This window comes from Euleptes europaea, chromosome 4 (genome assembly GCF_029931775.1).
Source record: "Euleptes europaea isolate rEulEur1 chromosome 4, rEulEur1.hap1, whole genome shotgun sequence".
NCBI lineage: Eukaryota > Metazoa > Chordata > Lepidosauria > Squamata > Sphaerodactylidae > Euleptes > Euleptes europaea.
Genome location: NC_079315.1, coordinates 113,381,119 through 113,405,955, shown reverse-complemented (window position 1 = coordinate 113,405,955; position 24,837 = coordinate 113,381,119). Strand labels below are relative to the sequence as shown.

Genomic DNA, 24,837 nt, shown 5'->3' with positions numbered 1-24,837 from the left:
ACTAAAACCAGTCTTTTGGGGTTCAGGCTTCATACGACTGATGACTAGGGCTATGTACAATTTTCCGGAATTTTTCGGGTTCGGGTTTAATAAACCCACATTTTTTTGAAAAAACCAAAAAGCCAAATATAATTGATTCGGCTTTTCAAAAAAATCTGAAAATTTTTGGGTTTATTAAACCGAGACCCGAAAAATATGAAGGGTTCAATTCTGCACCGCTGGAGTGTTCAGAACCAACTGCTTGCTGGCAACCCAGCAAGCAGCATGCATCTGAATGCTGGGGTGTTTAGATCCATGCTGCTTGCAGGCTCCAAACTCCAGGTGACTAGGGCTGTGCACTTTTTTTCCAGTATTTTTCGGGTTAGGGTTTAATAAACCCAGATTTTTTTTAAAAAAAATCCTAATTAGCCGAATATAATGGATTTGGCTTTGCGAAAAAAATTCAAAATTAACACATAGGAGCCCCGTGGCGCAGAGTGTTAAGCTGCAGTACTGCAGTCAAAAGCTCTGCTCACGACCTGAGTTCGATCCCAACGGAAGTTGGTTTCAGGTAGCCGGCTCAAGGTTGACTCAGCCTTCCATCCTTCCGAGGTCGGTGAAATGAGTACCCAGCTTGCTGGGGGTAAAGGGAAGATGACTGGGGAAGGCACTGGCAAACCACCCTGCAAACAAAGTCTGCCTAGAAAACGTCGGGATGTGACGTCACCCCATGGGTCAGGAATGACCCGGTGCTTGCACAGGGGACCTTTACCTTTATTAACACATAGGGAGAATTTCATATGGATTGTAATGAGCATATTTTCATGACTACTAGCCATACTGGTTTCTTCTCCCAGAAAGCAAATGCTCACCTGAAGCTGGAAGCTTGCCGCTTTGTTCCCATTCTTTTGTTCTTCTACTCATCCATTATCAGACCTACCAAATACTTGTCATGGATTTCATCAAAGAAGAGTGAAGCATGAGCAGTGGGACACTAGCAAGGAAATGTTACTTGTTTTACTTCGTTTGTACTCTACTTTCCTCTACAGTGGGAACCCAAAGCTGCTTACATCATTTTCCTTTCCTCCATTTTATCCAAACCACAACCCTGTGAGGGAGGGTTCAGTCAAGACACAGTGACTGGCCCAAGGTCCCCCAGGGTGCTTCCATGACAGAGTGGAGATTCAAACCCAGGCCTCTCCTATCCTAGTTCAGCACTCTAAATACTATGCTATGCTGGCTGAATGAGGTTCAAGAGGCTGCGAAGGGTTGGGGGAAAAGATTCAGCTCTTTGAGGACTAGAAAGTGGCAAAGCACTGGCTAGCTGAGAGGTTTGTTGAGAATAAAAAATAAGCATTTGTAGAATATCAAGTTAATTCATGCGATCGTATTCCCTATAACTATGTATGGGTGTGAAAACTGGACAATGAAGAAAGCTGATAGGAAGAAAGTAGATTCCTTTGAAATGTGGTGTTGGAGGAGAGTGTTACGAATTCCGTGGACTGCCAAAAAAACAAATCAGTGGGTTATAGATTAAATCAAGGCTGAACTGACCCTAGAAGCTCAAATGACTAAACTGAGGCTATCACACTTTGGTCACATCATGAGAAGACAAGAGTCACTGGAAAAGACAGTCATGCTAGGAAAAGTTGAGGGTAGCAGGAAAAGAGGAAGACCTAGCAAGAGATGGATTGACTCAATAAAGGAAGCCACGGCCCTCAGTCTGCAAGACCTGCCTCGGTCTGCAAGACCTGAACAAGGACATGATAGGACATTCTGGAGGTCATTAATTCATAGGGTCGCCATGAGTCGGAAGCAACTTGACGGTGCTTAACACATACATAGAATGTTGACAGCTCAAATTCCACAAGCACCTTTAAAAATATATTTTTATTCCATCTTCTTTGAGTCCATCTGGTTTCTAACAGCTGCAACTGTAGTAAATGGCATGTTTTACTCATTATTTTGTAAAAACTCAACAGCACTCTTAAACGTATACAAAACATACACATAAAATTAGTGATAACCCTGTACAGACAGGGTTCCCATTAGCGGGCTTATGGCAGGAGACCTCTGGTCAATTGCAGCAGAAGCTGGGGCCAAATGGCAGGGGATCATCTTGGGGAGAAAAATTAAAAAGGAAAATAAGGCCTCTTCTACTTACAGGAAGTTGTGACCATAGAGTTCCTTACATTCCTAGAGCTATATGGAAGTGACATGGGTAGCTCTAGCAATCACCAGAAACTCTATGGTAAGTTTACAATATCAGCTGAGCATCAGCTGGCAAGCCCTGCAATTGCCTGGAGATCTCCTGCCATAAGTGGGCAAATTAGAAGCCTAGTTGTCTGACCTACCTGGGGAACATCCAGAGAACAGTATATCTAATGTTCATCTATTTATTGATTTATTTAGTGAATTTATATGTTGCTTCTCAAGAGTCCTACTTCACAGCAACTGGCAACCAGGAAAGTTTATGAGTAGTTTATACTTGAGCAATTCGGGTGGTTTCCAGAGGCTTTTCCAGGTATCACTGCCTGATATCTCCAAGCCGCAGCAAATGCAATCTCTGTTGCCAACACCCACTAGTCAAAAAGGCAGACAAAATACATCAGGGGTCCCCAACCTTTTTGAGCCTGGGGGCACATTTGGAATTCTAACACGGCATGGTGGGCACAGCAACAAAATGGCTGCCACAAAATGGCTGATGCAGGAGAGAGCCAGCCACAATATGATAGCCACAGCTTAACTTCAGTGTCGATCCTTGTGCTGTGGTGATGGCAGCTGCCAAAGCAACATTTAAAGAAAATCCGCTTAGCCAAGCAAATCTCCAATAGTCAATCAGAAGCTTTGCCGGGCAAAAGCCCTACTTGGCCCCACCCACTTCCTTAAAATAGTTGGCAAACACCAGAAAAGGTGTCAGCAGGCGCCATGGTGACCATGTTGGGGACCCCTGAGCTACACGGTGAATACTTGTCATGATGCATACCTATTCTCTCCAGGATCAGAGGAGCATGCCTATTATATTGGGTGCTGTGGAACACAGGCAGGACAATGCCGCTGCAGTCTTCTTGTTTGGGGGCTTCCTAGAGGCACCTGGTTGGCCACTGTGTGAACAGACTGCTGGACTTGATGGACCTTGATCCAGCATGGCCTTTCTTATGTTCCCTGTCCTGTTTTTGTACAGCACGCTAGGACCCGAAACCAGAATTCTGGGAAGCTCCTCTCCAGCAAACTGGAGAGTTCACCAGAAAGTCATTCTAGGCTAACTTATCTTCATACATCCATGAAGTCTGTTACCAGAATATTGCCAAGTGGTGCATCATATTAAAAAAATATAGATCCCTGCTATTCTTAGCAGAGAAAGTTTGCATAGCCAGTTCAGCACTCTATGTGTGTGTGTGTGTGTGTGTGTGTGTGTACACACACACAAACAGAGATATAACTACAAAGTTCTTCGTTCTTTGGCAGGTTACTAAAACTCAGTGAATATACAGACTTATTTTCATCCTCAGAGTTTATGGAATTAGGGGGGAAATGCCCAAGAAAAAGAAAACCGGTAAAAATCCCCCAAACGACTGGGAGTTATTTGTGAATAAATTCATGAAACTCATTTCTTTATAGAACACACAGGGTATAGGAAAGATGTCTGAATAATTATAATGGCATATATTTATGTCTAGGGTGTGTGCATGCAATTCTGCGTATGCCCATTATATTTACTTGCTTACACAAGCAAAGCACGTGAACACATGAATACCTAGAACAAAACTGTTCGATGAACTGACTGTACTACTTGATGTTCATTAATTTTATCTTAGAATTTTTTTCCTGATGGCCTCAATGCACTTCATACGTTACATATGGATGGACGCAGGCTAGAAGGCAGGAATACAGGCTGGGATTCAAATAATAATTCTAGGCATGACCAAAGGACTGGGTAGACCTGGAGGGGTTTTTCAACTTTTCCTCTGAAACACTAAATGGCCAAGTCACACAGGTGCTGTTTCTGACTTTTTAAGGCCTAAATGGTTTTGGACTAGAATCACAGAATCACAGAGTTGGAAGGGACCACCAGGGTCAGTATCTATTTCCATAAAAGCCCTCTTGCGCCAATGAGTTGCTGCTCAGGGAACATATGAACATATGAAGCTGCCTTATACTGAATCACACCCTTGGTCCATCAAAGTCAGCATTGTCTGCTCAGACCTGCAGCGGCTCTCCAGGGTCTCAGGCAGAGGTCTTTCACATCACCTACTTGCCTAGTCCCTTTAACTGGAGATGCCGTGGATTGAACCTGGGACCTTCTGCATGCCAAGCAGATGCTCTACCACTGAGCCACAGCCCCCCCCCACTTCTCTGGGGGAGACCAGACTGGCACCAACTGGTGGCAGGGCTTTTCCAGTGGTGACTTTAACAATGCAGATATCCTAGCTTGCTTCTTTTTGGGGGGCAGGTGAAGATACATTTAAGGATAAAATTTAGAGTATTTTAAGGACAGAGTTTCCGGTCTAGACTTTAGCTGAAACGGCTAAATTTATTGATCTAATTCAGTCAAGCATCGATGGAGAATCTGTAAGGTCTTTTCAGCAGGGTCAGTATCAATTTATTTTTATCCAGCTACTTGTTATAATATAAATATAAATTATTTTAGATTTTGTGTCCGCTTGACATGGAGTGACTTTTCTTTGGGATCTATGCCACTTTTTATTTGAAAATGCTGGATTATGCTAAATTCGGATTTTGATTTCCTTTAATTAAAAAAAATGAGAATATCTTATAGGGTTGCCAACCTCCAGGTAGTAGCTGGAGATCTCCTGCTATTACAACTGATCTCCAACCGATAGAGATCAGTTCACCTGGAGAAAATGGCTGCTTTGGCTATGGCATTGAAGTCCCTCCCCTCTTCAAACCCTGCCCTCCTCAGGCTCCACCCCAAAAACCTCCCGCCGGTGGGGAAGAGGGACCTGGCAACTGCCTTGAAAACTTTTAAAGCTGTAAAGCAGTATATAAATAATTGCAAAATACAAGATAGAAAATGGCTTTGAAAATCTGAGGGGGGCTATTGTTTGAGAGATACAGGCCTGAAGCAGCCGAGGGCATGCAGAAATTAGCGCTGTGGCTCTTTGGATCTTGGCCAGAGTATTTAATTCCCTTCATGTCCTACTCCCATCATCCTTTGCCTGCAGTCTCTCTCACTCCCCCCCCCCCACTTCTGGCAATCAAATGTAAATGCCTCAAAACTGCAAGCTGTCAGACTAGAGTAAAATCCCTGTGAATAGCTGTGGTTTTTATTTTGCCATTCGCAAGTATATTTTTTATTTTCTTAGTAAGTACCAGACATGATGTCATCAACTGAACTTCCTATATTTTGGTGTTTGGTGGTTGCCGGGTTTTGTCAAACGCTTTGATAAGACGTCTGCAGTCTTAGGGAAGTGGTGGCTGCTTTGCTATTTTGACCCGTTCCCTAAAACGTTAAGCCTCGATACTCACATAATCTGGAAGTGGAGAACCATCTGAAGAGAGGGAACTTCTCAAGGATTGTGTGGCCTGCTCCAGGACTTTGTTGTGCTTCTTGGACAACAGCGAGAACAAACTGGGAAAGAAAAAGAGCAAAAGAAAAGCAAAAAGTTTTTTTTAAAGAAACAACAACAACCAAAACCCCCCCAAAAAAACAAAAAACAAAGAAGAAATAATTCAAAAAGAGGCTTCTCTGCTTCTCTGAAGCTAGATTAGAATCATAGAATCATAGAGTTGGAAGGGACCACCAGGGTCATCTAGTCCAACCCCCTGCACAATGAAGGAATTTCACAACTACCTCCCCCACACACACACCCAGTGACCCCTACTCCATGCCCAGAAGATGGCCAAGATGCCCTCCCTCTCATCATCTGCCTAAGGTCATAGAATCAGCATTGCTGACAGATGGCCATCTAGCCTCTGCTTAAAAACCTCCAGGGAAGGAGAGCTCACCACCTCCCGAGGAAGCCTGTTCCACTGAGGAACCGCTCTCAGTTTTTTATCAGTAGAGCTGTCAGTAGATTAGTCAGTAGAGCTCTTCAACTTGAAACCTTACACAGGAAATAATGTTCATCTAAAAGGCATGTTTTGGAAATGAGGTCTATTTTGATAACGGAGCATTTTTTTAAACCGTTAGCAAAGCTGACATTTTGTGTTCACGACCACAAGGAGTTAACGACTAACAACTAAGAGCTGGTGCAGATGGAACATAAAGTTAGCTCTTAATGAGAGTTAAGGGATCAGTCTATGGGATTCTCTCCCCCTCCTGTACGAATTTGCATCACCCCTTTGGCCGCATGCTGGCTTACTGCCAATCAATGTTAACCATAATTGATAAAGAAGTGGGGGGGGGGAAGGGCTCTGAACCTAGCATCTGGAACCAGGATTAATGCTCATTCCTCTACTTAGAAGCTTGCCCATCAGTTGAGAACTCCTCAGGAACCCTGCTGTGTGTACACCGACCTACAGAGGTAAGGGGCCACTAGAGGCAGGGCCTTTTCTGTTGTGGCACCTTCACGCTAGAACTCCTCTGCCTTATTGGCAATTGTTTCTTGTTGAGATTGGAAGCCAGCCTAGCAGCCTGTGTGCCCAGAACTGTGGGGTATGGATATTTCAGTCAATAAATAAATGCTTTATTCTTGTTCAGAGTAGACTGGATGGGAATGAAGTTGGTATCCTTGAATTTTGCCCAGGGTGGCAACTGGCCAGAGTGTGGGGGGGGGGGAGGCAGGGACATGGGGATGTGGTATTGATGATGGCATAACGTCACTTCTGTGGAAAACCCAGAAGTGACGCCAGGTCTCTCTAGAAATTGCCAGAAACTCTATGGTAAAACCACAGAGTTGCTGGTAATTCCTAGACAGGACTGATGTCACTTCCACTGTCAGGCCAATACCAATTTATCCAGTTTTCTCCCCCCCCCCCGCCCACTCCAGGCGGCATCAGGAAGAGCAGGTTGCCAGTGGGAGGTCCATGGCCCCAGAATCACTAGACCATCCCTGAACATAATAAGCACAATCAAATCCACCATAACTGTGCAATCCATATACATGGAGGATTCTGATAGACTGAATCAAGACCTGCCTCAGCATAAATAAATAAACAAACAAACCTGAATACCTTCAGTGGGCATAAAGGGCAAGAGTCCAGTAGCACCTTAAAGACTAACAAAAATATTTTCTGGTAGGGTATGAGCTTTGAGTATGAGTATCTGAAGGGTATGAGTATCTGAAGAAGTGAGCTGTGGCTCACGAAAGCTCATACCCTACCAGAAAATATTTTTGTTAGTCTTTAAGGTGCTACTGGACTCTTGCCCTTTTTGACTACTGCAAACAGACTAACACGGCTACCCACTGTGAATTATCTTCAGTGGGCATGTCTTCCAAACTCTATATTTGTTAATAGGCCGCTATCTTTCTTAAGTAGTTTTTAGACACTTCTGGCTAATTTAGGTTTTAATTGTTAATACTATTGTAACATATATGTTTTATGATTATATAAAATGATATGAATGTTAGCTGCCCTAAGCCTGACTCTGTTGGGAAAGGGCAGGATAGCAATTGAATGAATGAATGAATGAATGAATGAATAAATAAATAAAATATATAATTCCAGTTTAAGCTGAATGCAAAAAATCCTCCTGAAAAGTATGTACTTCAACAGCTGGACAGCATTTAGATGGATGGATGGTACGGATGCCAACCTCCAGGTAACAGCAGAAAATCTCCTGCTATTACAACTGATCTCCAGCCGACAGAGATCAGTTCTCCTAGAGAAAATGGCTGCTTTGGCAATTGGCATTGAAGTCCCTCCCGAAGCCCCGCCCTCCTCAGGCTCTGCCCCTAAAACCTCCCACCAGTAGCGAAGAGGGACCTGGCAATCCTAATGGATAGATGGAGGACTTCTCCTTATGAGAGAATTTGGGGAGAGGGTCCTTCTCCCTACTATCGCACTGCACTTTAAGCAATAAGAAGGGCTGCTGCTTTCAAAGCAAAACCCCCAGAACAGTAGATAAGAAGATAAGCTTCCTAGAGAGTAATCAGACAGGAGGAGGGGATAAGGCTTGGTGAGATGGATGTGACGAAAGATAGGAAAAGGTTAGAAACTGATTCCAAAACCAGCATTTCAAGATAAATATGTTCATGTTTCCCCACCCCCCCTAGTTTTCACATGATTTATACAGGCTGATCTTTCTTGGAGGATGGCAAAGTCTTCCTCACTCTAGCCAAACAGTCGTCCCTATTTAATCCCTAACGGTTTCAACACTAGCATCCTTGCTTGTGATTCCAAACACCCTTTTGCTTATATATTGGCTCTGTACTCCAAAAGTTCTTCCCAGCGCTCCTGAATAATTCTTCATACTTCAATGGGATCCCTGAGATGGTTCTAGAGTTCTTGTATATGGTTCTGCAGCTATGGTTTCTTGTGGTCTATATATCACAAGGTATATGGCTTGTGTATATCAGCTTGTGTTTCATACATTACAGCAAAGCTTTTGACTGTGTGGAATACGAAAAGCTATTGCTGGTTTTAAAGGAAATGGGTGTGCCACTGCATCTTATCATTTTGATGCGCAACCTGGCCCGTGAACGCACTAGCAACTTACCTCGCAATTTACACGCGTCCAGTACACAAGTATCCAAAACGGCTGTAAATTTCTGTTCCCACCGCGCCGCCTTTCTCTGCTGCATTTGATAAGCCTGAAGACCGGCACGCTCCCACGCATGCCCAGTCGGCGCTCCAAGCAAGGACGGCGATTGGTCCAGCGTTAGTAAGGGAGGCGGTGGGAGTGCGGGGGTTGGCTGGCAGCAGGAAGTGGGCTGGCAGCAGGAAGTGGATTGAACACACATTGCATGTTCCCACTGTAAGGCACCGGGTGTGGAAGACGTTTTATTTTATTAATTATCCGTATAAGCGGAGAAATTGTGCTCTGGAGACGTCCTCGGAATCCTTCGGGTGAGATGAAGTGGGAACATGCAAGGAAAGCCCGAGGAAATTGGAGCTGCAAACGCGCAGTGCGGACATGGCCCTGTACTCTGGACAAGAGGCCACGGTTAGGAAAGAATATGGAGAAACAGAATGGTTTCCAACTGGCAAAGGTGTTAGACAAGGATGTATTTTATCTCTCTGTCTCTTCAATCTGTATGCAGAAGATATCATTAGGAAAACTGGATTAGATTTAGATGAAGATGGAGTGAAAATGGTGGGGGGAACATTAACAAGTTGAGATATGCCGATGATACTACATTACTGGCAGAAAACAGCGAAGACTGGAAATGAAATTCTTAAGTGTAAGGATGTGTCGCTGGCAACCAAGATCAAGTTAATTCATGCCCTATTACTATGTATGGGTGTGAAAGCTGGACAATGAAGAAAGCTGATAGGAAGACAGTAGATTCCTTTGAAATGTGGTGTTGGAGGAGAGGGTTACGGATACTGTGGACTTCCCTGGTGGTCTCCCATCCAAGTATGAACCAGGGCTGACCCTGTTTAGCTTCCAGTCTCTGACGAGAGAGGTGGCGGAAAGTGCCGTCAAGTCACAGCTGATTTATGGCGACCCCGTAGGGTTTTCAAGGCAAGAGACATTGGGAGGTGGTTTGCCATTGCCTGCCTCCGAGTGGGCTGAGAGTGTGCTGAGGGAACTGCGACTGGCCCAGGGTCACCCAGTAGGTTTCATGTGGAGGAGTGGGGAATTGAACCTGGTTCTCCAGATTAGAGTTCGCTGCTCTTAACCACGCTGGTTCAATAAGAAAGGGCTAGTCAGGGTTATCCAGACCACAAAGAAACCTCTCACACTGCAACGGGTCAGAACATGTCATGTGATAAAAACAAACCCTTTTCAAAGCTTTCACGGCACAGACCTGGCTCTTGCCTTGCGACTGCCCAAGATCCCCACTTTGCAGGAGTCAGATCTGTCAGGTTTGAGTGCCAAATAAAGGTTTTGTTTTTAATAGCCATGAGCTGGGCCATTCTAATTTGCTATCCGGCCACTTCAATTGGCTTTTTCTCATACATCAATAGAAAAGTAATGTTCTTGGTCTCCTAACCATATTAAGAAAACGAGGGTCCCTTCACTCTTCCTTCTAGCATTGCTAGCTCCTCGTAGTTGGGAAATACGTATAGATTTTGGGGGTGGAGCCTGAGAAGGGGAGGGTTTGGAGAGGGGAGGGACTTCAATGCCAAAGAGTCCAATTACCAAAGCAGCCATTTTCTCCAGGTGAACTGATCTCTGTCGCCTGGAGATCAATTGTAATAGCAGGAGATCTCCAGCCACCACCTGGAGGTTGGCAACCCTACTTCCTTTCCTTTTCAACATTAGCCAGGCTGCTACGTTATGCTTGCACTTACGTTAACGCAAACCACGGTTAGCTTCAAATCAGAGTTTGTATCCAGTGTTTGCAACAAATCTGCAAAACCCAGGTAAAGCTAACCATGGTTAACATTAGAGTGGTAGGCAAACACATAGCAGAACAAAAAAAATGTCCTGCAGCAGGCCATGGCCCATTCAGATTAATTGTTAGTGCAGGTGGGAACAAGAACACACTAGCAGAAGACAACAAAAAGGATTTCAACACACACACATACACACGCAGGAACACATGCATAAACATAACACATAACATCAGCCTGCTGGGATAACCAACGTGGAGGTCGGCATTAAAATTCATACTGGCATGGTTGTACAAAATTTTCCATCTTTAAATCCCACCATGATGTTTTAAAGGAAAAGTCCGGGGGCCCAAGTGACACACTAATCAGATTTACATTGTCTTCAATTTATGTGGGAATTAATCTTATTTCCACAGAGGAAACGCGATACGTCCTTTGAAATGCTAAAACACTAAGGCACATTCTTAAACAAATAAAAAACCCTCCAGTTGTTCTTTTGCAACTTAAGTAAAGAAACAACGTGTACTGTCAAGTCAACAGAGATCCAGAATTAATGAATTAAAACATTTTAAAGCACCTTTCCACCCAATCAGGGTCCAAAAAGTGGAAGAAGGAGGAGGAGGAGGAGTTGGTTTTTATATGGTGACTTACAATCACCTTCCTTTCCCCTCCCCACTGCAGACACCCTGTGAAGTAGGTGAGGCTGAGAGAGTTCGGAGAGAACTGTGACTGGCCCAAAGTCACCCAGCTGGCTTCATGTGGAGGAGTTGGGAAACAAATCCAGTTCACGAGAGTAGCGTCTGCCGCTCATGTGGAGGAGTGGGGAATCAAACCTGATTCTCCAGATCAGAGTCCACTGCTCCAAACCACCGCTCTTAATCACTACACCACGCTGGCTCTCAACTAAAATACAGTTACAAATATAAAATTCACTTAAAAACACATACACAAATAATACTAGAAGGAGGGCCGATAACCGAAACTAAAAAGTCTTCACCTGCTGGCAAAAGACATCAATAGAGGGAGACGGATGAATCTCCCTGGGCAGGGGGTCGTAGTCTGGGACCAACGTTCAACCTGCGTACCCCTTCAGCAATAATTCTTATCAGGGACTGTAATGTTCAGTATCCCCAAGCCCCCCAGCAAAGTACAGAAAGCCAGTGTGGTGTAGGGCTTGGAGCGCCGGAATAGAATCCGGAAGGACCCAGGTTCAAATCCCCACTTTGCCACGGAAGCTCGCTGGGTGGCCTTGGGCCAGTCATAATCCCTCAGCCTAACCCCCCTCACAGGGTTGTTGTGAGGAGTAAATGAAAGAGAGGAGAAAGATGTAAGCCTCTTTGGGTCCCCCGTTGGGGAGAAAGGCGAGGTATAAATGACTGAAATATATAATAGGTATCTTTGGGGGTGCAATCATTTCTTGGCGACCGGATGCAGGATCAGCTGTTGTGCTGCTGTTTTAGGTGTCTACTCAGTTCTCTACTTTAGGGTTGCCAGGTCCCTCTTTGCCACCGGCGGGAGGGCAAACCCCGCCAGCCCAGTCCCAGATCAGGGCAAACCCTGCCAGCCCAATCCCACTGACCCCTGCCACAAATGTTCACTATATGCACTTAGAACACCACCTAAATGTGAGCATGTGGCCCCAATACTATAGTAATTACTCTGGCTATAATCTGCTCCCGAGCCCAACTCAAGGTGTTGATTTTGACTTTTAAAGCCCAACATGGCTTGGGATAGGGATGTCCAAGGGACTGTCTTCGCTCATATGTTCCTGCCCGGGAAACAGGATCACAGGGAGAGGCCCTCCATCAAAGAAGCTTGTTTGATGGGTACTCGAGAGACAGCCTTTTCAGTGGCGGCCCCACAATTATGGCACAATCTCCCCAGGGAGGTGTGCTTGGTCCCCTCACTGTTCGATCTTGAAGAGGCAACTGAAAGCAGTTTTATTTAGGACTGCATTTGATTAAAACAGTCCTAAATTGTGATTTTTAAAATTGTGAATTTAAACATTTTGGCTTTAATGTACTTTGTTTTATGTCTTTCATTTATATTGTAGGCCGACTTTAACTTTTATCCTTTTATATACTGTAAATTGTACTATGCCAATAAAGGTATTTGAAATCTTGTAGGCAGACTTAAACTCCAAAAGGAAGAAAGGAGGCTAAGAAATGTTTTAAATAACTAAACAGATTATGCCAATAAAGGTTCGTGTATGTGTAAATAACTAAATAGGCAATAATTTCCTGTTTTCACTGGGCCCTAAAAATGTCAGATTAGCACGTGATCAAGTTCTGAATCCCATTCCCCTGGCGCTCGTGTTCATTACAGTTGGATAGAAAGCCCGTTAGAATAATACGGCTGGGAACGTCTCCAGTCCAAACCAATAATCCCGTATAGGATTACCCCATCTATCGGCTGGGGATAGAGACTTGATGGATGGAGCCTAGGGTTGCAAACCTCCAGGTACTAGCTGGAGATCTCCCGCTATTACAACTAATCTCCAGCTGATAGAGATCAGTTCACCTGGAGAAAATGGCCGCTTTGGCAATTGGACTCTATGGCATTGAAGTCCCTCCCCTCCCCAAACCACGCCCCCCTCAGGCTCCACCCCTCAAAACTCCCACTGGTAGTGAAGAGGGACCTGGCAACCCTAGTGGATCCTGGAGAGGGGAGGGTTTGGGGGGGGGAGGGACCTCAAATTGGGTATAATGCTATGAAGTTCTCCCCCAAAGCAGCAATTTTCTCCAGGGGAACTGATCTTGGTCATCTGGAGATCAGTTGTAATAGCAGGAGATCTCCAAGTACCACCTGGAGGTTGGCAATCCTAGCCAGAAGCCAGTAAAGGTAATAGGGGCTGGGCCAGCTTGGCATAATTAGGAGTGGGGGGGGGGAATCAGTAAATTCAAGGATGCCCCCCTAAAATTGCAAGCTTTTCCCTGTGGAACTTGGCCAACAGGGATGCATTTCAAGTGGAAAGTAAGACTGTATTTTGTTTATTAGAGCTTTTAAAAAACTACATTATTCTTTGTTGAGACTATTGGGTTAAAGGAGTCTAGCTCGTATTTTGAGAGCCGAAGTGAACCTTTGCAAATCATTGCTGTCGTGTTTGCATTTCAAACGCTTAGCGCTATACGATGCAGGGATTTCTCGTCTCAATACGGAGATCAGAATTTCATTTTTATATTAAGATGTTTAGTTTAAGGATCTTTGTGAATATCGTTCCTAGTAATTCCTACATGAGCACGCTTCCATCTCCTGCAGCGAGCCATGATCACGTAATGGGCTTGCTAGTTTTTGTGCCATGAAGAAGTTAATAATTTAGTTATGGGAGATGGGGAAGGGGGAGTGCAAAAATCCTTCTCTGCAGAACTTCTGGATTTAATAATCTTTTATATATGAAATGAATATGTTAATGGAGACTGCCAACCCACAAGTATAACCTAGTTTCTGAATCGGCATAAATATTTGCTACTCTCTTAAAATGTAAACTTGAATTCATTACAGGTTTCAGGACTGCATTGTTAAAAGAGCCATAATTCTTGTCTGGTTGCGACAGAAGAGCCACCAGTTTAAAAATATGGTAATGACACAGAGATATTTTCAGGCTCGCTTGAAATCCCTTATACATAAATTCTGTGGGCCCTTCAACTATTACTGCTTTAGAATCTTCTCTCTCATTAAAAAGACCATTTCCTAACATTCCACCACAATGGGATTGCCAACTCCAGGATGGAAAATTCTTGGAGATTTGGGGGGTGGAGCTGGGGAGGGGAGGGACCTCAGTGGGGTATAATGCCGTAGAGTCCACTCTCCCAAGCTGCCATTTTCTCCATGAGAATTGAGCACTGTAGTCTGGAAATCAGCTGTCATTCTGGGAGGTCAACAGGCCCCACCTGGAGATAGAATCATAGAGTTGGAAGGGGCCATACAGGCCATCTAGTCCAACCCCCTGCTCAAAGCAGGATCAGCCTAGAGCATCCCTGACAAGTGCTTGTCCAGCCTCTGCTTAAAGACTGACAGTGAGGGGGAGCTCACCATATCCCTAGGTAGCCGATTCCACTGTCGAACAACTCTTACTGTAGAAAAAAAAAAACCCAATATCCAGCCAGTACCTTTCCATCCAAAATTTAAACCCATTATTGTGAGTCCTATCCTCTGCTGCCAACACAGAATCATAGAGTTGGAAGGAACCACCAGGGTCATCTAGTCCAACCCCATGCACAATGCAGGAAACCCACAACCCCCTCCCCCCTACACCCCCAGTGACCCCCACTCCATGTCCGGAAGATGGCCAAGATGCCCTCCCTCTCATGATCTGCCTAAGATCATAGAATCAGCATTGCTGACAGACGGCCATCCAGCCTCTTCTTAAAAACCTCCAGAGAAGGAGCAACACCCTGCCCTCCTCTACATGACAGCCCTTCAAATACTTAGAGAGAACAATCACGTCCCCCCTCAACCTCCTCTTCTCCAGACTGAACATTCCCAACTCCTTCAAACTTTCCTCATAGGGCTTGGTCTCCAGGCCCATGATCATCCTTGTTGCTTTCCTCTGCACCTGCTAGCGTACCACTAGGATAAGATAAGTAACCTTATCCTAGTGGTACCCAAAAGCAAACTCTGTGGATTGAACAGCAGATTCAATGAGGAGGATGTCACTCGTTTAGCCCCAACCCCAAAGGTACCCACTTCGAGTCTTGGTGAGAATGGTGAACTACAAATAACATGAATAAATAAGTAAAATTAAGTGGTCCCCCCAGACTGTTGCTGTTCACTCCTATGGAAACTTGGGGAGAAGAAGAAGAGTTGGTTTTTATATGCCGACTTTCTCCACTACTTAAGGAAAACCCAAACCTGCTTACAATCCCCTTCCCTTCCCCACAATAGACACCCTGTGAGGTAGGTGGGGCTGAGAGAGCTATGACTAGCCCAAGGACACCCAGCTGGCTTCTTGTGAAGGAGTGGGGAAACAAATCCAGTTCACCAGATCAGCATCCGCCACTCATGTGGAGGAGTGGGGAATCGAATCTGGTTTACCAGATCAGAATCCACCGCTCCTCTAACTCAGATTTATTTTTGTTAAATCCAAGCTGATTATCTTTATTAAATATATATCTTAACCTATAATACACAAACCAATCCTTTATATCTAATTCTTCCCTACTTTTTAAAACCCATTTCTCTTCTTTCCAGTCAATAATATTTATATAGATATGTATAGAAATATTATTGACTGGAAAGAAGAGAAATGGGTTTTAAAAAGTAGGGAAGAATTAGATATAAAGGATTTGGTTTATAGGTTAAGAGATATATTTAATAAAGATAATCAGCTTGGATTTAACAAAAATAAATCTGAGTTAGAGAAAGTATTAAATAAAGGAAATAAAGGACTGATAGGTAGAATGTATAAATTACTAATTACAACCAATCTAGAACAAGAAAGAATCAAACCAGTTATGATTAAATGGATGAAGGACTTAGGATTTAATATCGATTTGGATATATGGGAAAATTTATGGAAGAGAGAATTTAAATTTACAATAACCAATGAAATCAGAGAAAATTTATATAAAATGTTTTATAGATGGTATATAACCCCAATTATGATATCCAAGATGAATAGTGGAGACAAGGGAATCTGTTGGAAATGTAGAAAGGAAAGAGGAACATATATGCATGTATGGTGGTTATGCAAAAAAATTAAAAAAAATTGGAAAAAAATATTAAGAGAAACAAATAATTTGATTAATAGTATAGTAAAAAGGAAACCATCATTTTGCTTATTGGGAATCCCACCAAAAAATATATCTGACCAGGATAGGATTATCTGTCAATACAGTTTTGCTGCTGCAAGAATTGTGATAGCCAAAGTATGGAAACAAGTAAATAAACCTTCAATCCTTGACTGGAGAGAGAAATTATGGATGTATATGAGGATGGCCAGGTTAACGGAATTTCTGCATGGAAAGGATATGGGAGAATTTAAAAAAACATGGGTTAAGGCCACCTCATATTGGGATAAGTTGGCAAAAATGGACTTTACTTTATTAATTAATGAGATATAGAAATCAATTTTTTAACAATTGTGATTTATAATATTAATGGATAAAATAAAACTATTAAGACACTTCTGCGGAAGTCGGGTGAAGGGTCACTCTTTAGGTGGGTGGAGGGGAAAGGGTATCTTTGTTTAACATTATAAATTAGTAATTATGAATGTATTAATTATGGTACATGAATACCCCTTTACAATTTCTTGTATTCTTTTTTGTAATTTTAATTTTTTTTTATTTTTTTTCTTGTTGTATTTGTTTGTTTTTATGTTTTCTTAAAGAAAAAAAATCTAATAAAAATTATATATATATATATATATATATATATATATATATATATATATATATATATATATATATATATATATAAAAATAAAAATAAATAAATAAAAAGAATCCACCGCTCTAAACCACCGGTCTTAACCACTACACCACAGTGGCAGAAGAATGCACTGAAGGGAAACTGACAGATCCAACAAGGGAGAGGCTATCACACAAGTTTCCTTTCTGCTCATTCCCTTGCAAATCATAACAACGGGCGTTTTTCTTGTTAAGAACAAATGTCACGATGTGGCAGAATTGAAGCGGCGAAGAAGAACAGACAAAGCACAGTGCGCCATGTTGCAGAAAAAGGCGCACGAGTAAACAACGCTAAGTTTGCCACAGCTGATTGAAACGAGCAGGCTTCACACAACAGATTGCTGGGAAGTATCAGCGGTGGCCACGAGAGGAACCGTGGCCGCGCTGAAATCTAGCCGAAGATAAAAGTTGCTTATCAACTGTGGGTGTGGGTTAAACAGAGCAGAATATTTTGAGCCCATTCCTCAAGCTACCTACACATACGACAAACAGAACACCATGATAAGGGGAGGGGGAGCAGGTGTGACGTGACGTTTAGTTACTTGCTGAGCTATAAATTGGTCGGTTATGGTTCAGCACCCACAATTTGAAGTCCTGCAAGTTAGAGGTTCACAGGGGTAAATAAACCTGCCAGGATGGATTCCCTTTACAAAATCCATGTAGAAAAGTTCCATAGCGTCGTTCCTTCCTGCCCGCCCATGAATCATGTCCTCCTAATCAGCACATTTAGAGTGGTAGCACTTCTGGGAGGAGGAGGAGGATGAAGAAGAAGAGTTGGTTTTTATATGCCGACTTTCTCTACCGCTTAAGGGAGAATCAAACCAGCTAACAATCACCTTCCCTTCCCCTCCGCACAACAGACACCCTGTGAGGTAGGTTGGGCTGAGAGAGCTTTAAGAGAGCTGTGACCAGCCCAAGGTCATCCAGCTGGCTTCATGTGTACAAGGGGAAAACCAACCTGGTTCACCAGATTAGAGTCCACTGCTCATGTGGAGGAGCGGGGAATCAAACCTGGTTCTCCAGATTAAAATCCACCGCTCCAAACCACCGCTTTTAACCACTACACCATGCTGGGTAGGGGAAATTTCACTGAATTAAAGTGTTTTCTTCTGATTTTTTCCCTTTTAGTTACCTGCCACCAAGATGAGATAAGGTACATAACTATCGAGCAGGGGAAAGGTGTACCTAGAGTTGCAACATCTAGGCCTATGTGGAGGACCCAGATTGGAAGGAAAGAGTTTTCCAGAAGAGAATGCCTGGTGCATTTTAAACAACAAGATGCTTTCAGAGAAAAACACTCTTATGTTTGGCATTCAGCCCCAATGCAGCAAGAACAGTAAAAATTGTTTTTGAAAATGTAACCTTGTACCTTGCCTCTGGCATGATCTTGTTTGGATTAGCCAAAAAGAAAATCACGAGAGAATGCATCTGTTGCGTATTAAGAAGCCCCAGCAATGTGACGGGCCTTGTTCCCCTACCTATTATACCTAGAAGGCATTCTAAAAGCAAACGTAGTTTAGCCTCAAGCAAATACTCGAATACAGAGTGAGGATCACCAGCTACATAAAGAGAACAGAGTAACTCACAATCGTGTACCATGCACATGCTTCGCAGGGAGAAATACAACACTTGACAGCAAACGTTAACACATCGCCATGATCCAGGGCTGACTTTAATTGCACGTAACTATGTGTTGAACTGTGGTCTACAGTTTCCTCTCTAACACCCATACAACCATTTCCTTATAATATTACCTTAAAGTGAAATACAAAGAGCAAAGCATAACGTGAAACAACAGAGGGACAGGCACTTCCTACCTGAACTTCTATTTTTCTTCTAGAAGCTCTGACTCGGGAGTCAGCCAGCTTGAAGGAGCCCAGCTGTGTGCTCAGCAGCAGAAGCTACTAGTAAAAATGGAAACTAGTCATGATGCTTACCTATTCTCTCCAGGACTTTATGGGTCTGGGTCTGATCCAGCAGGGCTTTCCTTATGTTCTTATGTTCTCTCCAAGATCAGAGGAGCATGCGTATTATATTAGGTACTTTGGAACACAGGCAGGATATATGCTGCTGCAGTCGTCTTGCTTTGTGAGCTTCCTGGAGGCACCTGGTTGGCCACTGTGCAAACAGACTGCTGGACTTCATGGGCCTGGGTCTGATCCAGCATGGCTTTCCTTATGTTCTTATGTTCTCTCCAGGATCAGAGGAGCATGCCTATTGTATTAGGTGCTGTGGAACACAGGCAGGATAATGCTGCTGCAGTCGTCTTGTTTGTGGGCTTCCTAGAGGCACCTGGTTGGCCACTGTCTGAACAAACTGCTGGACTGGATGGGCCTTGGTCTGTTCCAGTATGGCTTTTCGTATGTTCTTATGATTCTCATCTACAAATGCCAAGGCTGGCATTACAGGTCAGAATCACCAGATGCTTTGGATCCAACCTCAAATTAATAGTGTTGTATACTTCGTTGAACTGCACATGAATCTAGGCTGTGCTACCACGCTTGTGCCTTGATTTTGGCCAGTAGGAGCCAAAATTAAGGCTCTTAAGAATGACAGCAGAGCCAGGGCCTCCCTTCAGATTTCTCAGAATCTACCCTCCGGGCATTACCTCTCCTCAGCAGCCTGTCCTGAGCATTACATTGTTTGGCCTTTACATATTTAAAACAACAACAACCAAGAACAACCAAGCCATAAGGCCCCTCATAGATAAAAAAAATAAACCATAAAAACGTCATAAAACACAGCAGTACAAAAACAGCACTAGCAATGCCTGAACAAACAAAAGCAAAATGGAGCAAAAACAATAATTAGATCCCTCTAAGACTTGATGGCAAAGGGCAATCTTTACTTCCTGTTTTAAATTTGTAAGACAGCTCTCCCAAGGAAGGGATTCCAAAGCCTGGGTGCCACTGAAGAAAAGGCCCTGTCTCTTACATTTCTGAAGCCTGTCACAGATGGTTGAGGATACACAGAGCAGAGCCTCTGAAAACGGACTGAACGATCAGGCAGGATCCTGACCTGGCCCCTCGACCATGAGGGTTTTAGATATCAATATCAGCGCTCCGAACTGGAAGCCAGAGAAGACAGTACCACCCAGGAGCCGCACCCTTCCTGACAGAGCAATAGTTCTTAGCCTGGATTTATAACACATCTTAATTCAGCCTAATAACAGCTTGTCCCTATGGAATCACAATAAAGTTTCTGGTTCTTCCTTGTTTGATTCAAGCAGCTTGGATAACGGCTTTTCCCACAACTAGGTCTCCACCTTCCATCGGGGGCTTCTCAACAACAAAAATTTAGTATCACTACAGACTCCGATACAATTTCTTTTGTTTTAAGAGAGGAAAGCTATTTTAAATCACATGCCAAATTTTCTTTTCCCCGGCAATCAAGCTGGTTTTATTTATGTTTACTGTGTGGTCTCTCTGCCATTGTATGCTTGCATAGCTGGGATGCTGTTATTTCCATTTTGGACGGTCTCCATGTTCTGGTCAAAATTTTGTCATGCAATTTTTCCCCCCCTGCCTTCCCAAAATTCTTGGCATCGGTCGTGAAACATTAAAGAATGTGTGAAGCTAGCGTAGCATGAATTTAAATGTACTATTTCATACGGAGGAACCCATACTCTCTTCTGTATTCTTTGCCATATACTTTGCCGTACATCGCCTTGAGCATTCCCAGAAACCGGGAAAGCGGCTCAGAAGTGCCGTAGCCAAAATAGACACCTGAAAATATTTATTTTTCCTCACCGCTTCTCGGGAATGGCTGCATAATGACACGGACTGTGACAGTTTCTGATGTTTGGTGTCCGTGCCAAGAGCTTCTAAATGTAATCTGTTAAAAATGCACTGCTCGGATTTCAGCAACTGACAGCCCTTGGGCCAAATACCAGCTTGGAGCTGACTAACAAATGCCCCTGTTACTACTTAGAGAAGTGAAGGGGGGGGGGGGAAGAGAGACACACAGAAAAATTTGAGGAAACCGGGTTTCTCCTGGTTTTTCCTCCAATGACTTCTTTTTCCAGTTTTTCTGAGGGGAAAAAATTGGGAAACTTTGGGAAGCGCTTAAAACCCCCCAAAAAACTCCTTATGAATCTTCTCTCCTTTTTGGAATGAGTAAAATGCTTTTCCGGACAAACCTTTGTTCACTCGAATTGGACGGCGTTCAGTTTTTCCATTGGGACAATGAAATAATTGGGAATTCTGGGGGAGCAGTGGGGGAAAAAAACCCTTAAAAACTGACTTCAAGGTGTTTTTTTAAGCGAAGATTTTTTCAAGACAAGGTTTTATGTAACCAGGACGTGTTTACTCAATATCCATTTTCTAATGGAAAAACTGGGAAATCTGGGGGAACATTGAAAAAATTCCTATGAAACGTGTGTTTTTTTACTTTTGAAATGAAAGAAGTGTGCACAGACATGTCTGAAATTTTGCTTATCAAAAACAAAGGCATTTCATAAATGTCAACTGATACAGTTTTATAGGCTAAGTTAAAAATTATGTATTTTTGTTGTTACAGCAGCAAAATAGGTATAAGTTTGAAAGAAAAATTAATATTGCATATAATTATTGTTGTTGTTTTTTGCCAACCCCACTCTCAAACTTTTTTTAACCATGGCTTTACAATTTCTGGAGTTTTACATCTCTGCTACCACTTCATACCTGGCCTGGTAGATCTAGTCACAACAGTTCCGTAAAGTGGTGGTGGTGGTGGTGATGTAAAAGGCAATCTTTATTTAGCCAGCATAGTGTAGTGGTTAAGAGTGGTGGTTTGGAGCAGTGGACTCTAATCTGGAGAACTGGGTTTGACTCCCCACTCCTCCACGCGAGCAGCGGACGCCAATCTGGTGAACTGGATTTGTTCCTCACTCCTACACACGAAACCAGCTGGGTGACCCTGGGCTATCCCAGCTCTCTTAAGAGCTCTCTCAGCCCCATCTGCTTCACAGGGTGTCTGTTGTGGGGAGGGGAAGGGAAGGTGATTGTAAGCCGGCTTGAGTCTTCCTTAAGTGGTAGAGAAAGTCGGCAAATAAAAACCAACTTCTTCTAGTCAAAATGATGGGAAAACCACCTTTTTTTGTTTCTACTCCAGCATTCCTGTCATGAAAGAAGCACCATATCAGAACTTTTAGGAGGGAATTTAAATTTTGTTGACCGCCTTGAACCAAATTCTAAATCAGCTTACCATACAGTCTGGTTGTGGCCATTGATATTTTCCTACGGAATTACCTGCCATAGTAACAGATGATAAAATAGTCCCCTTCTTGCTGGTGGACCAACATCCAAGTATAACATTGGCAGTGGCCAAGTATCTCTCCACCATATTTCCCTTAAAGAAATAGGGGGGGGAAACCTCCCCAGTAACTGCTCAAGACCTGTGGGTCATGGGAGCTTGAAAGGAAAGGAAAGGAAAGGAAAGGAAAGGAAAGGAAAGGAAAGGAAAGGAAAGGAAAGGAAAGGAAAGGAAAGGAAAGGAAAGGAAAGGATATTTTTTCCGTGGCCTGAAGGAGGGAGCTAGATGTTAAGAATGACCCAGGGATGCTCCCAAAAATGACCAGCCCCCAGCTGTCACTCTTCCCCAGGATAACTCTCTCGTTCACTGCCCCTGCAAGGGATAGCTGATGAAGTAGAGCAGAAGTAGGGAAACAGGTTAGATAATGGCATCAATTCACATGCCGAATATGCTTAGACAATATAGGGAATGCAAGAGGAGGAAGGCACCAACACATTTATATTCCCATGGGTCCAGATTATTTATCTCTCAAAGTAAAACTGTGCTCAGCTTGCAGCAAATACATTTAATGCTGTTTATCCTCTGCTATTTGGAGGGGCAACGGCCCCATGCCTGGGTAGCCCCGGGTTAGCCTGCTCTTGCCAAATCTTGGAAGCTAAACAGGGACGACCTTGGCAAGTATTTGGATGGGAGACCTCCAAGGAAGACCAGGGGCGTGATGCGGAGGCAAGGCGATGGCAAACCACCTCTGAACGTCTCTTGCCTTGAAAGCCCTACGGAGGTCGCTATAAGTCAGATGTGACTTGACGGCAAAACAAAACAAAATGGCCCTGTGGCAGAGCACCTGCTGGGCAAGCAGAAAGGCCCCAGGTTCAATCCCTGGCATCTCCTTTAAAAAAAGAAAAAAGGATCAGGTAGTGGTGGTAGAAAGTGTTATCAAGTTGTAGCCCACTTATGGCGACCCAGTAGTGTTTTAGTTTTTAAAAAAATATTTTTATAATTAGGGTACAAAAGAAAAATGGGGAGAAAAGGGGAGAAATAATAATCAAAGCTTTGTATCTGTGTCCAAATGACATTGAAACGTTACATACAGGAATCCTTCAGTTTTCTAGTCTCGTCCATGTCATTAAATATATTTTTATATCAAAAGATTAAGAATATATCAAAAGATTGGAAATATTTATTTAGTATTTTCTAGTCCACTGTCACTCACTAGATAATTATACTTCATATACTCTATGTTGTATCTACAAACTATGTTTAATTCTGCATATTCTATATTTCAGCTTATCAGCTTGTCTCTATATCTTCTAAAAACCTAGTAGAGTTTTCAAGACAAGAGACATACACAGGTGATTTGCCATTGTCTTCCTCTGAGTAGCAACCTTGGACTTCCTTGGTGGTCTCTCATCCAAGAACTAACCAGGGACGACTCTGCTTAGCTTCCGAGATCTGATGAGATCGGGCTAGACTGAGACATCCAGGTCAGGGTGAATAGGTAGTGGGTGATGCGAAAGACCTCTGCCTGAGACCCTTGGAGAGCTGCTGCCATTCTGAGTAGACAATACCGACGGTGATGAAGCAAGGGTCTGATTCAGTATAAGGCAGCTTCATGTTAATAGTGAAATAGGTTAGATCTGCAATTTCCATGACCTTTGGGACAGAGCTCAAAGGGTAAAAGGTAAAGGTAGTCCCCTGTGCAAGCACCGGGTCATTACTGACCCATGGGGCAACGTCACATCCCGACGTTTACTAGGCAGACTTTTGTTTATGGGGTGGTTTGCCATTGCCTTCCCCAGTCGTCTTCACTTTACCCCCCCCCGCCCCCCCGCCCCCCGCAATCTGGACACTCATGTTACCGACCTTGGAAGGATGGAAGGCTGAGTCAACCTTGAGCCGGCTACCTGAAACCGACTTCCGTTGGGATCGAACTCAGGTAATGAACAGAGCTTGGACTGCAGTACTGCAGCTGACCACTCTGCGCCACGGGGCTCTTAGCTCAAAGGGACCGGTCAGTAAAAATTTAGCGCATGGCCCCAAACCCAACACCCACCCACCTCCACCCAGTTTTATTCATTCAGGCATGCACAAGATCAGTCACACGGAAGCATGCAGCATGCAGTAAAACGGAGAGCAGAGGTTAATAACCTGGAAGCATAGGATCTGAGAATGTGAGAGCAAGTTAAAGACAACAGCTCCTCTCCGTTGTCACTGAGGGCCGAGAAGCAATGCTGCAGCGAAGAGCAGTGGGAGTGGGGGAAATAGAGCCTGTCCAAGACATAGACATATCTCCGCAAATGGCGGCAGGTGTAGCTGCAAGACAAGGGGGTGGGTGGGTAAAGGGAAGAAAACAAAGAAAAGGAAAGGAAAGAAACAGGAGTTTTCCTTTGAGAATGTCAGTGGCAGATGTCAAAGAGCAAAGCAGCGGATAAAAAAATAAAATTAAGAAATTATTTCTTAATGGTTAAGAAAATTATTTCTTCACACAACGCATAGTTAAATGGTGGAACTCCCTGCCCCAGGATATGGTGATGGCTGCCGACTTGGAAGGCTTGAAGAGGGGAGTGGACATGTTCATGGAGGAGAGGGCTATCCATGGCTACTAGTCAAAATGGATACTAGTCATGATGCAGACCTATTCTCTCCAGGATCAGAGGAGGTTGCCTTATTATATTAGGTGCTGTGGAACACAGGCAGGATGGTGCTGCTTGTGGGTTTCCTAGAGACACCTGGTTGGCCACTGTGTGAACCGACTGCTGGACTTGATGGACCTTGGTCTGAACCAGGATGGCCTTTTTTATATTCTTAT

General features: G+C 43.6%; 1 protein-coding gene across 2 annotated transcripts in view; it reads right to left on the bottom strand.

Annotated features, from left to right (window-relative positions):
* Window positions 1-24,837, bottom strand: part of DYM (dymeclin) — a 227,244-nt gene that overhangs the window by 71,049 nt on the left and 131,358 nt on the right. Inside the window, exons 13-14 of one of the 2 annotated variants that reach the window (XM_056847950.1) lie at window positions 24,177-24,341; window positions 5,470-5,572 (exon numbers count right to left, since the gene is read on the bottom strand). In XM_056847950.1, the coding sequence (XP_056703928.1) occupies window positions 5,470-5,572; window positions 24,177-24,341 (268 nt within the window). The remainder of the gene's footprint in view (window positions 1-5,469; window positions 5,573-24,176; window positions 24,342-24,837) is intronic. The other variant, XM_056847951.1, reaches the window with a different exon arrangement.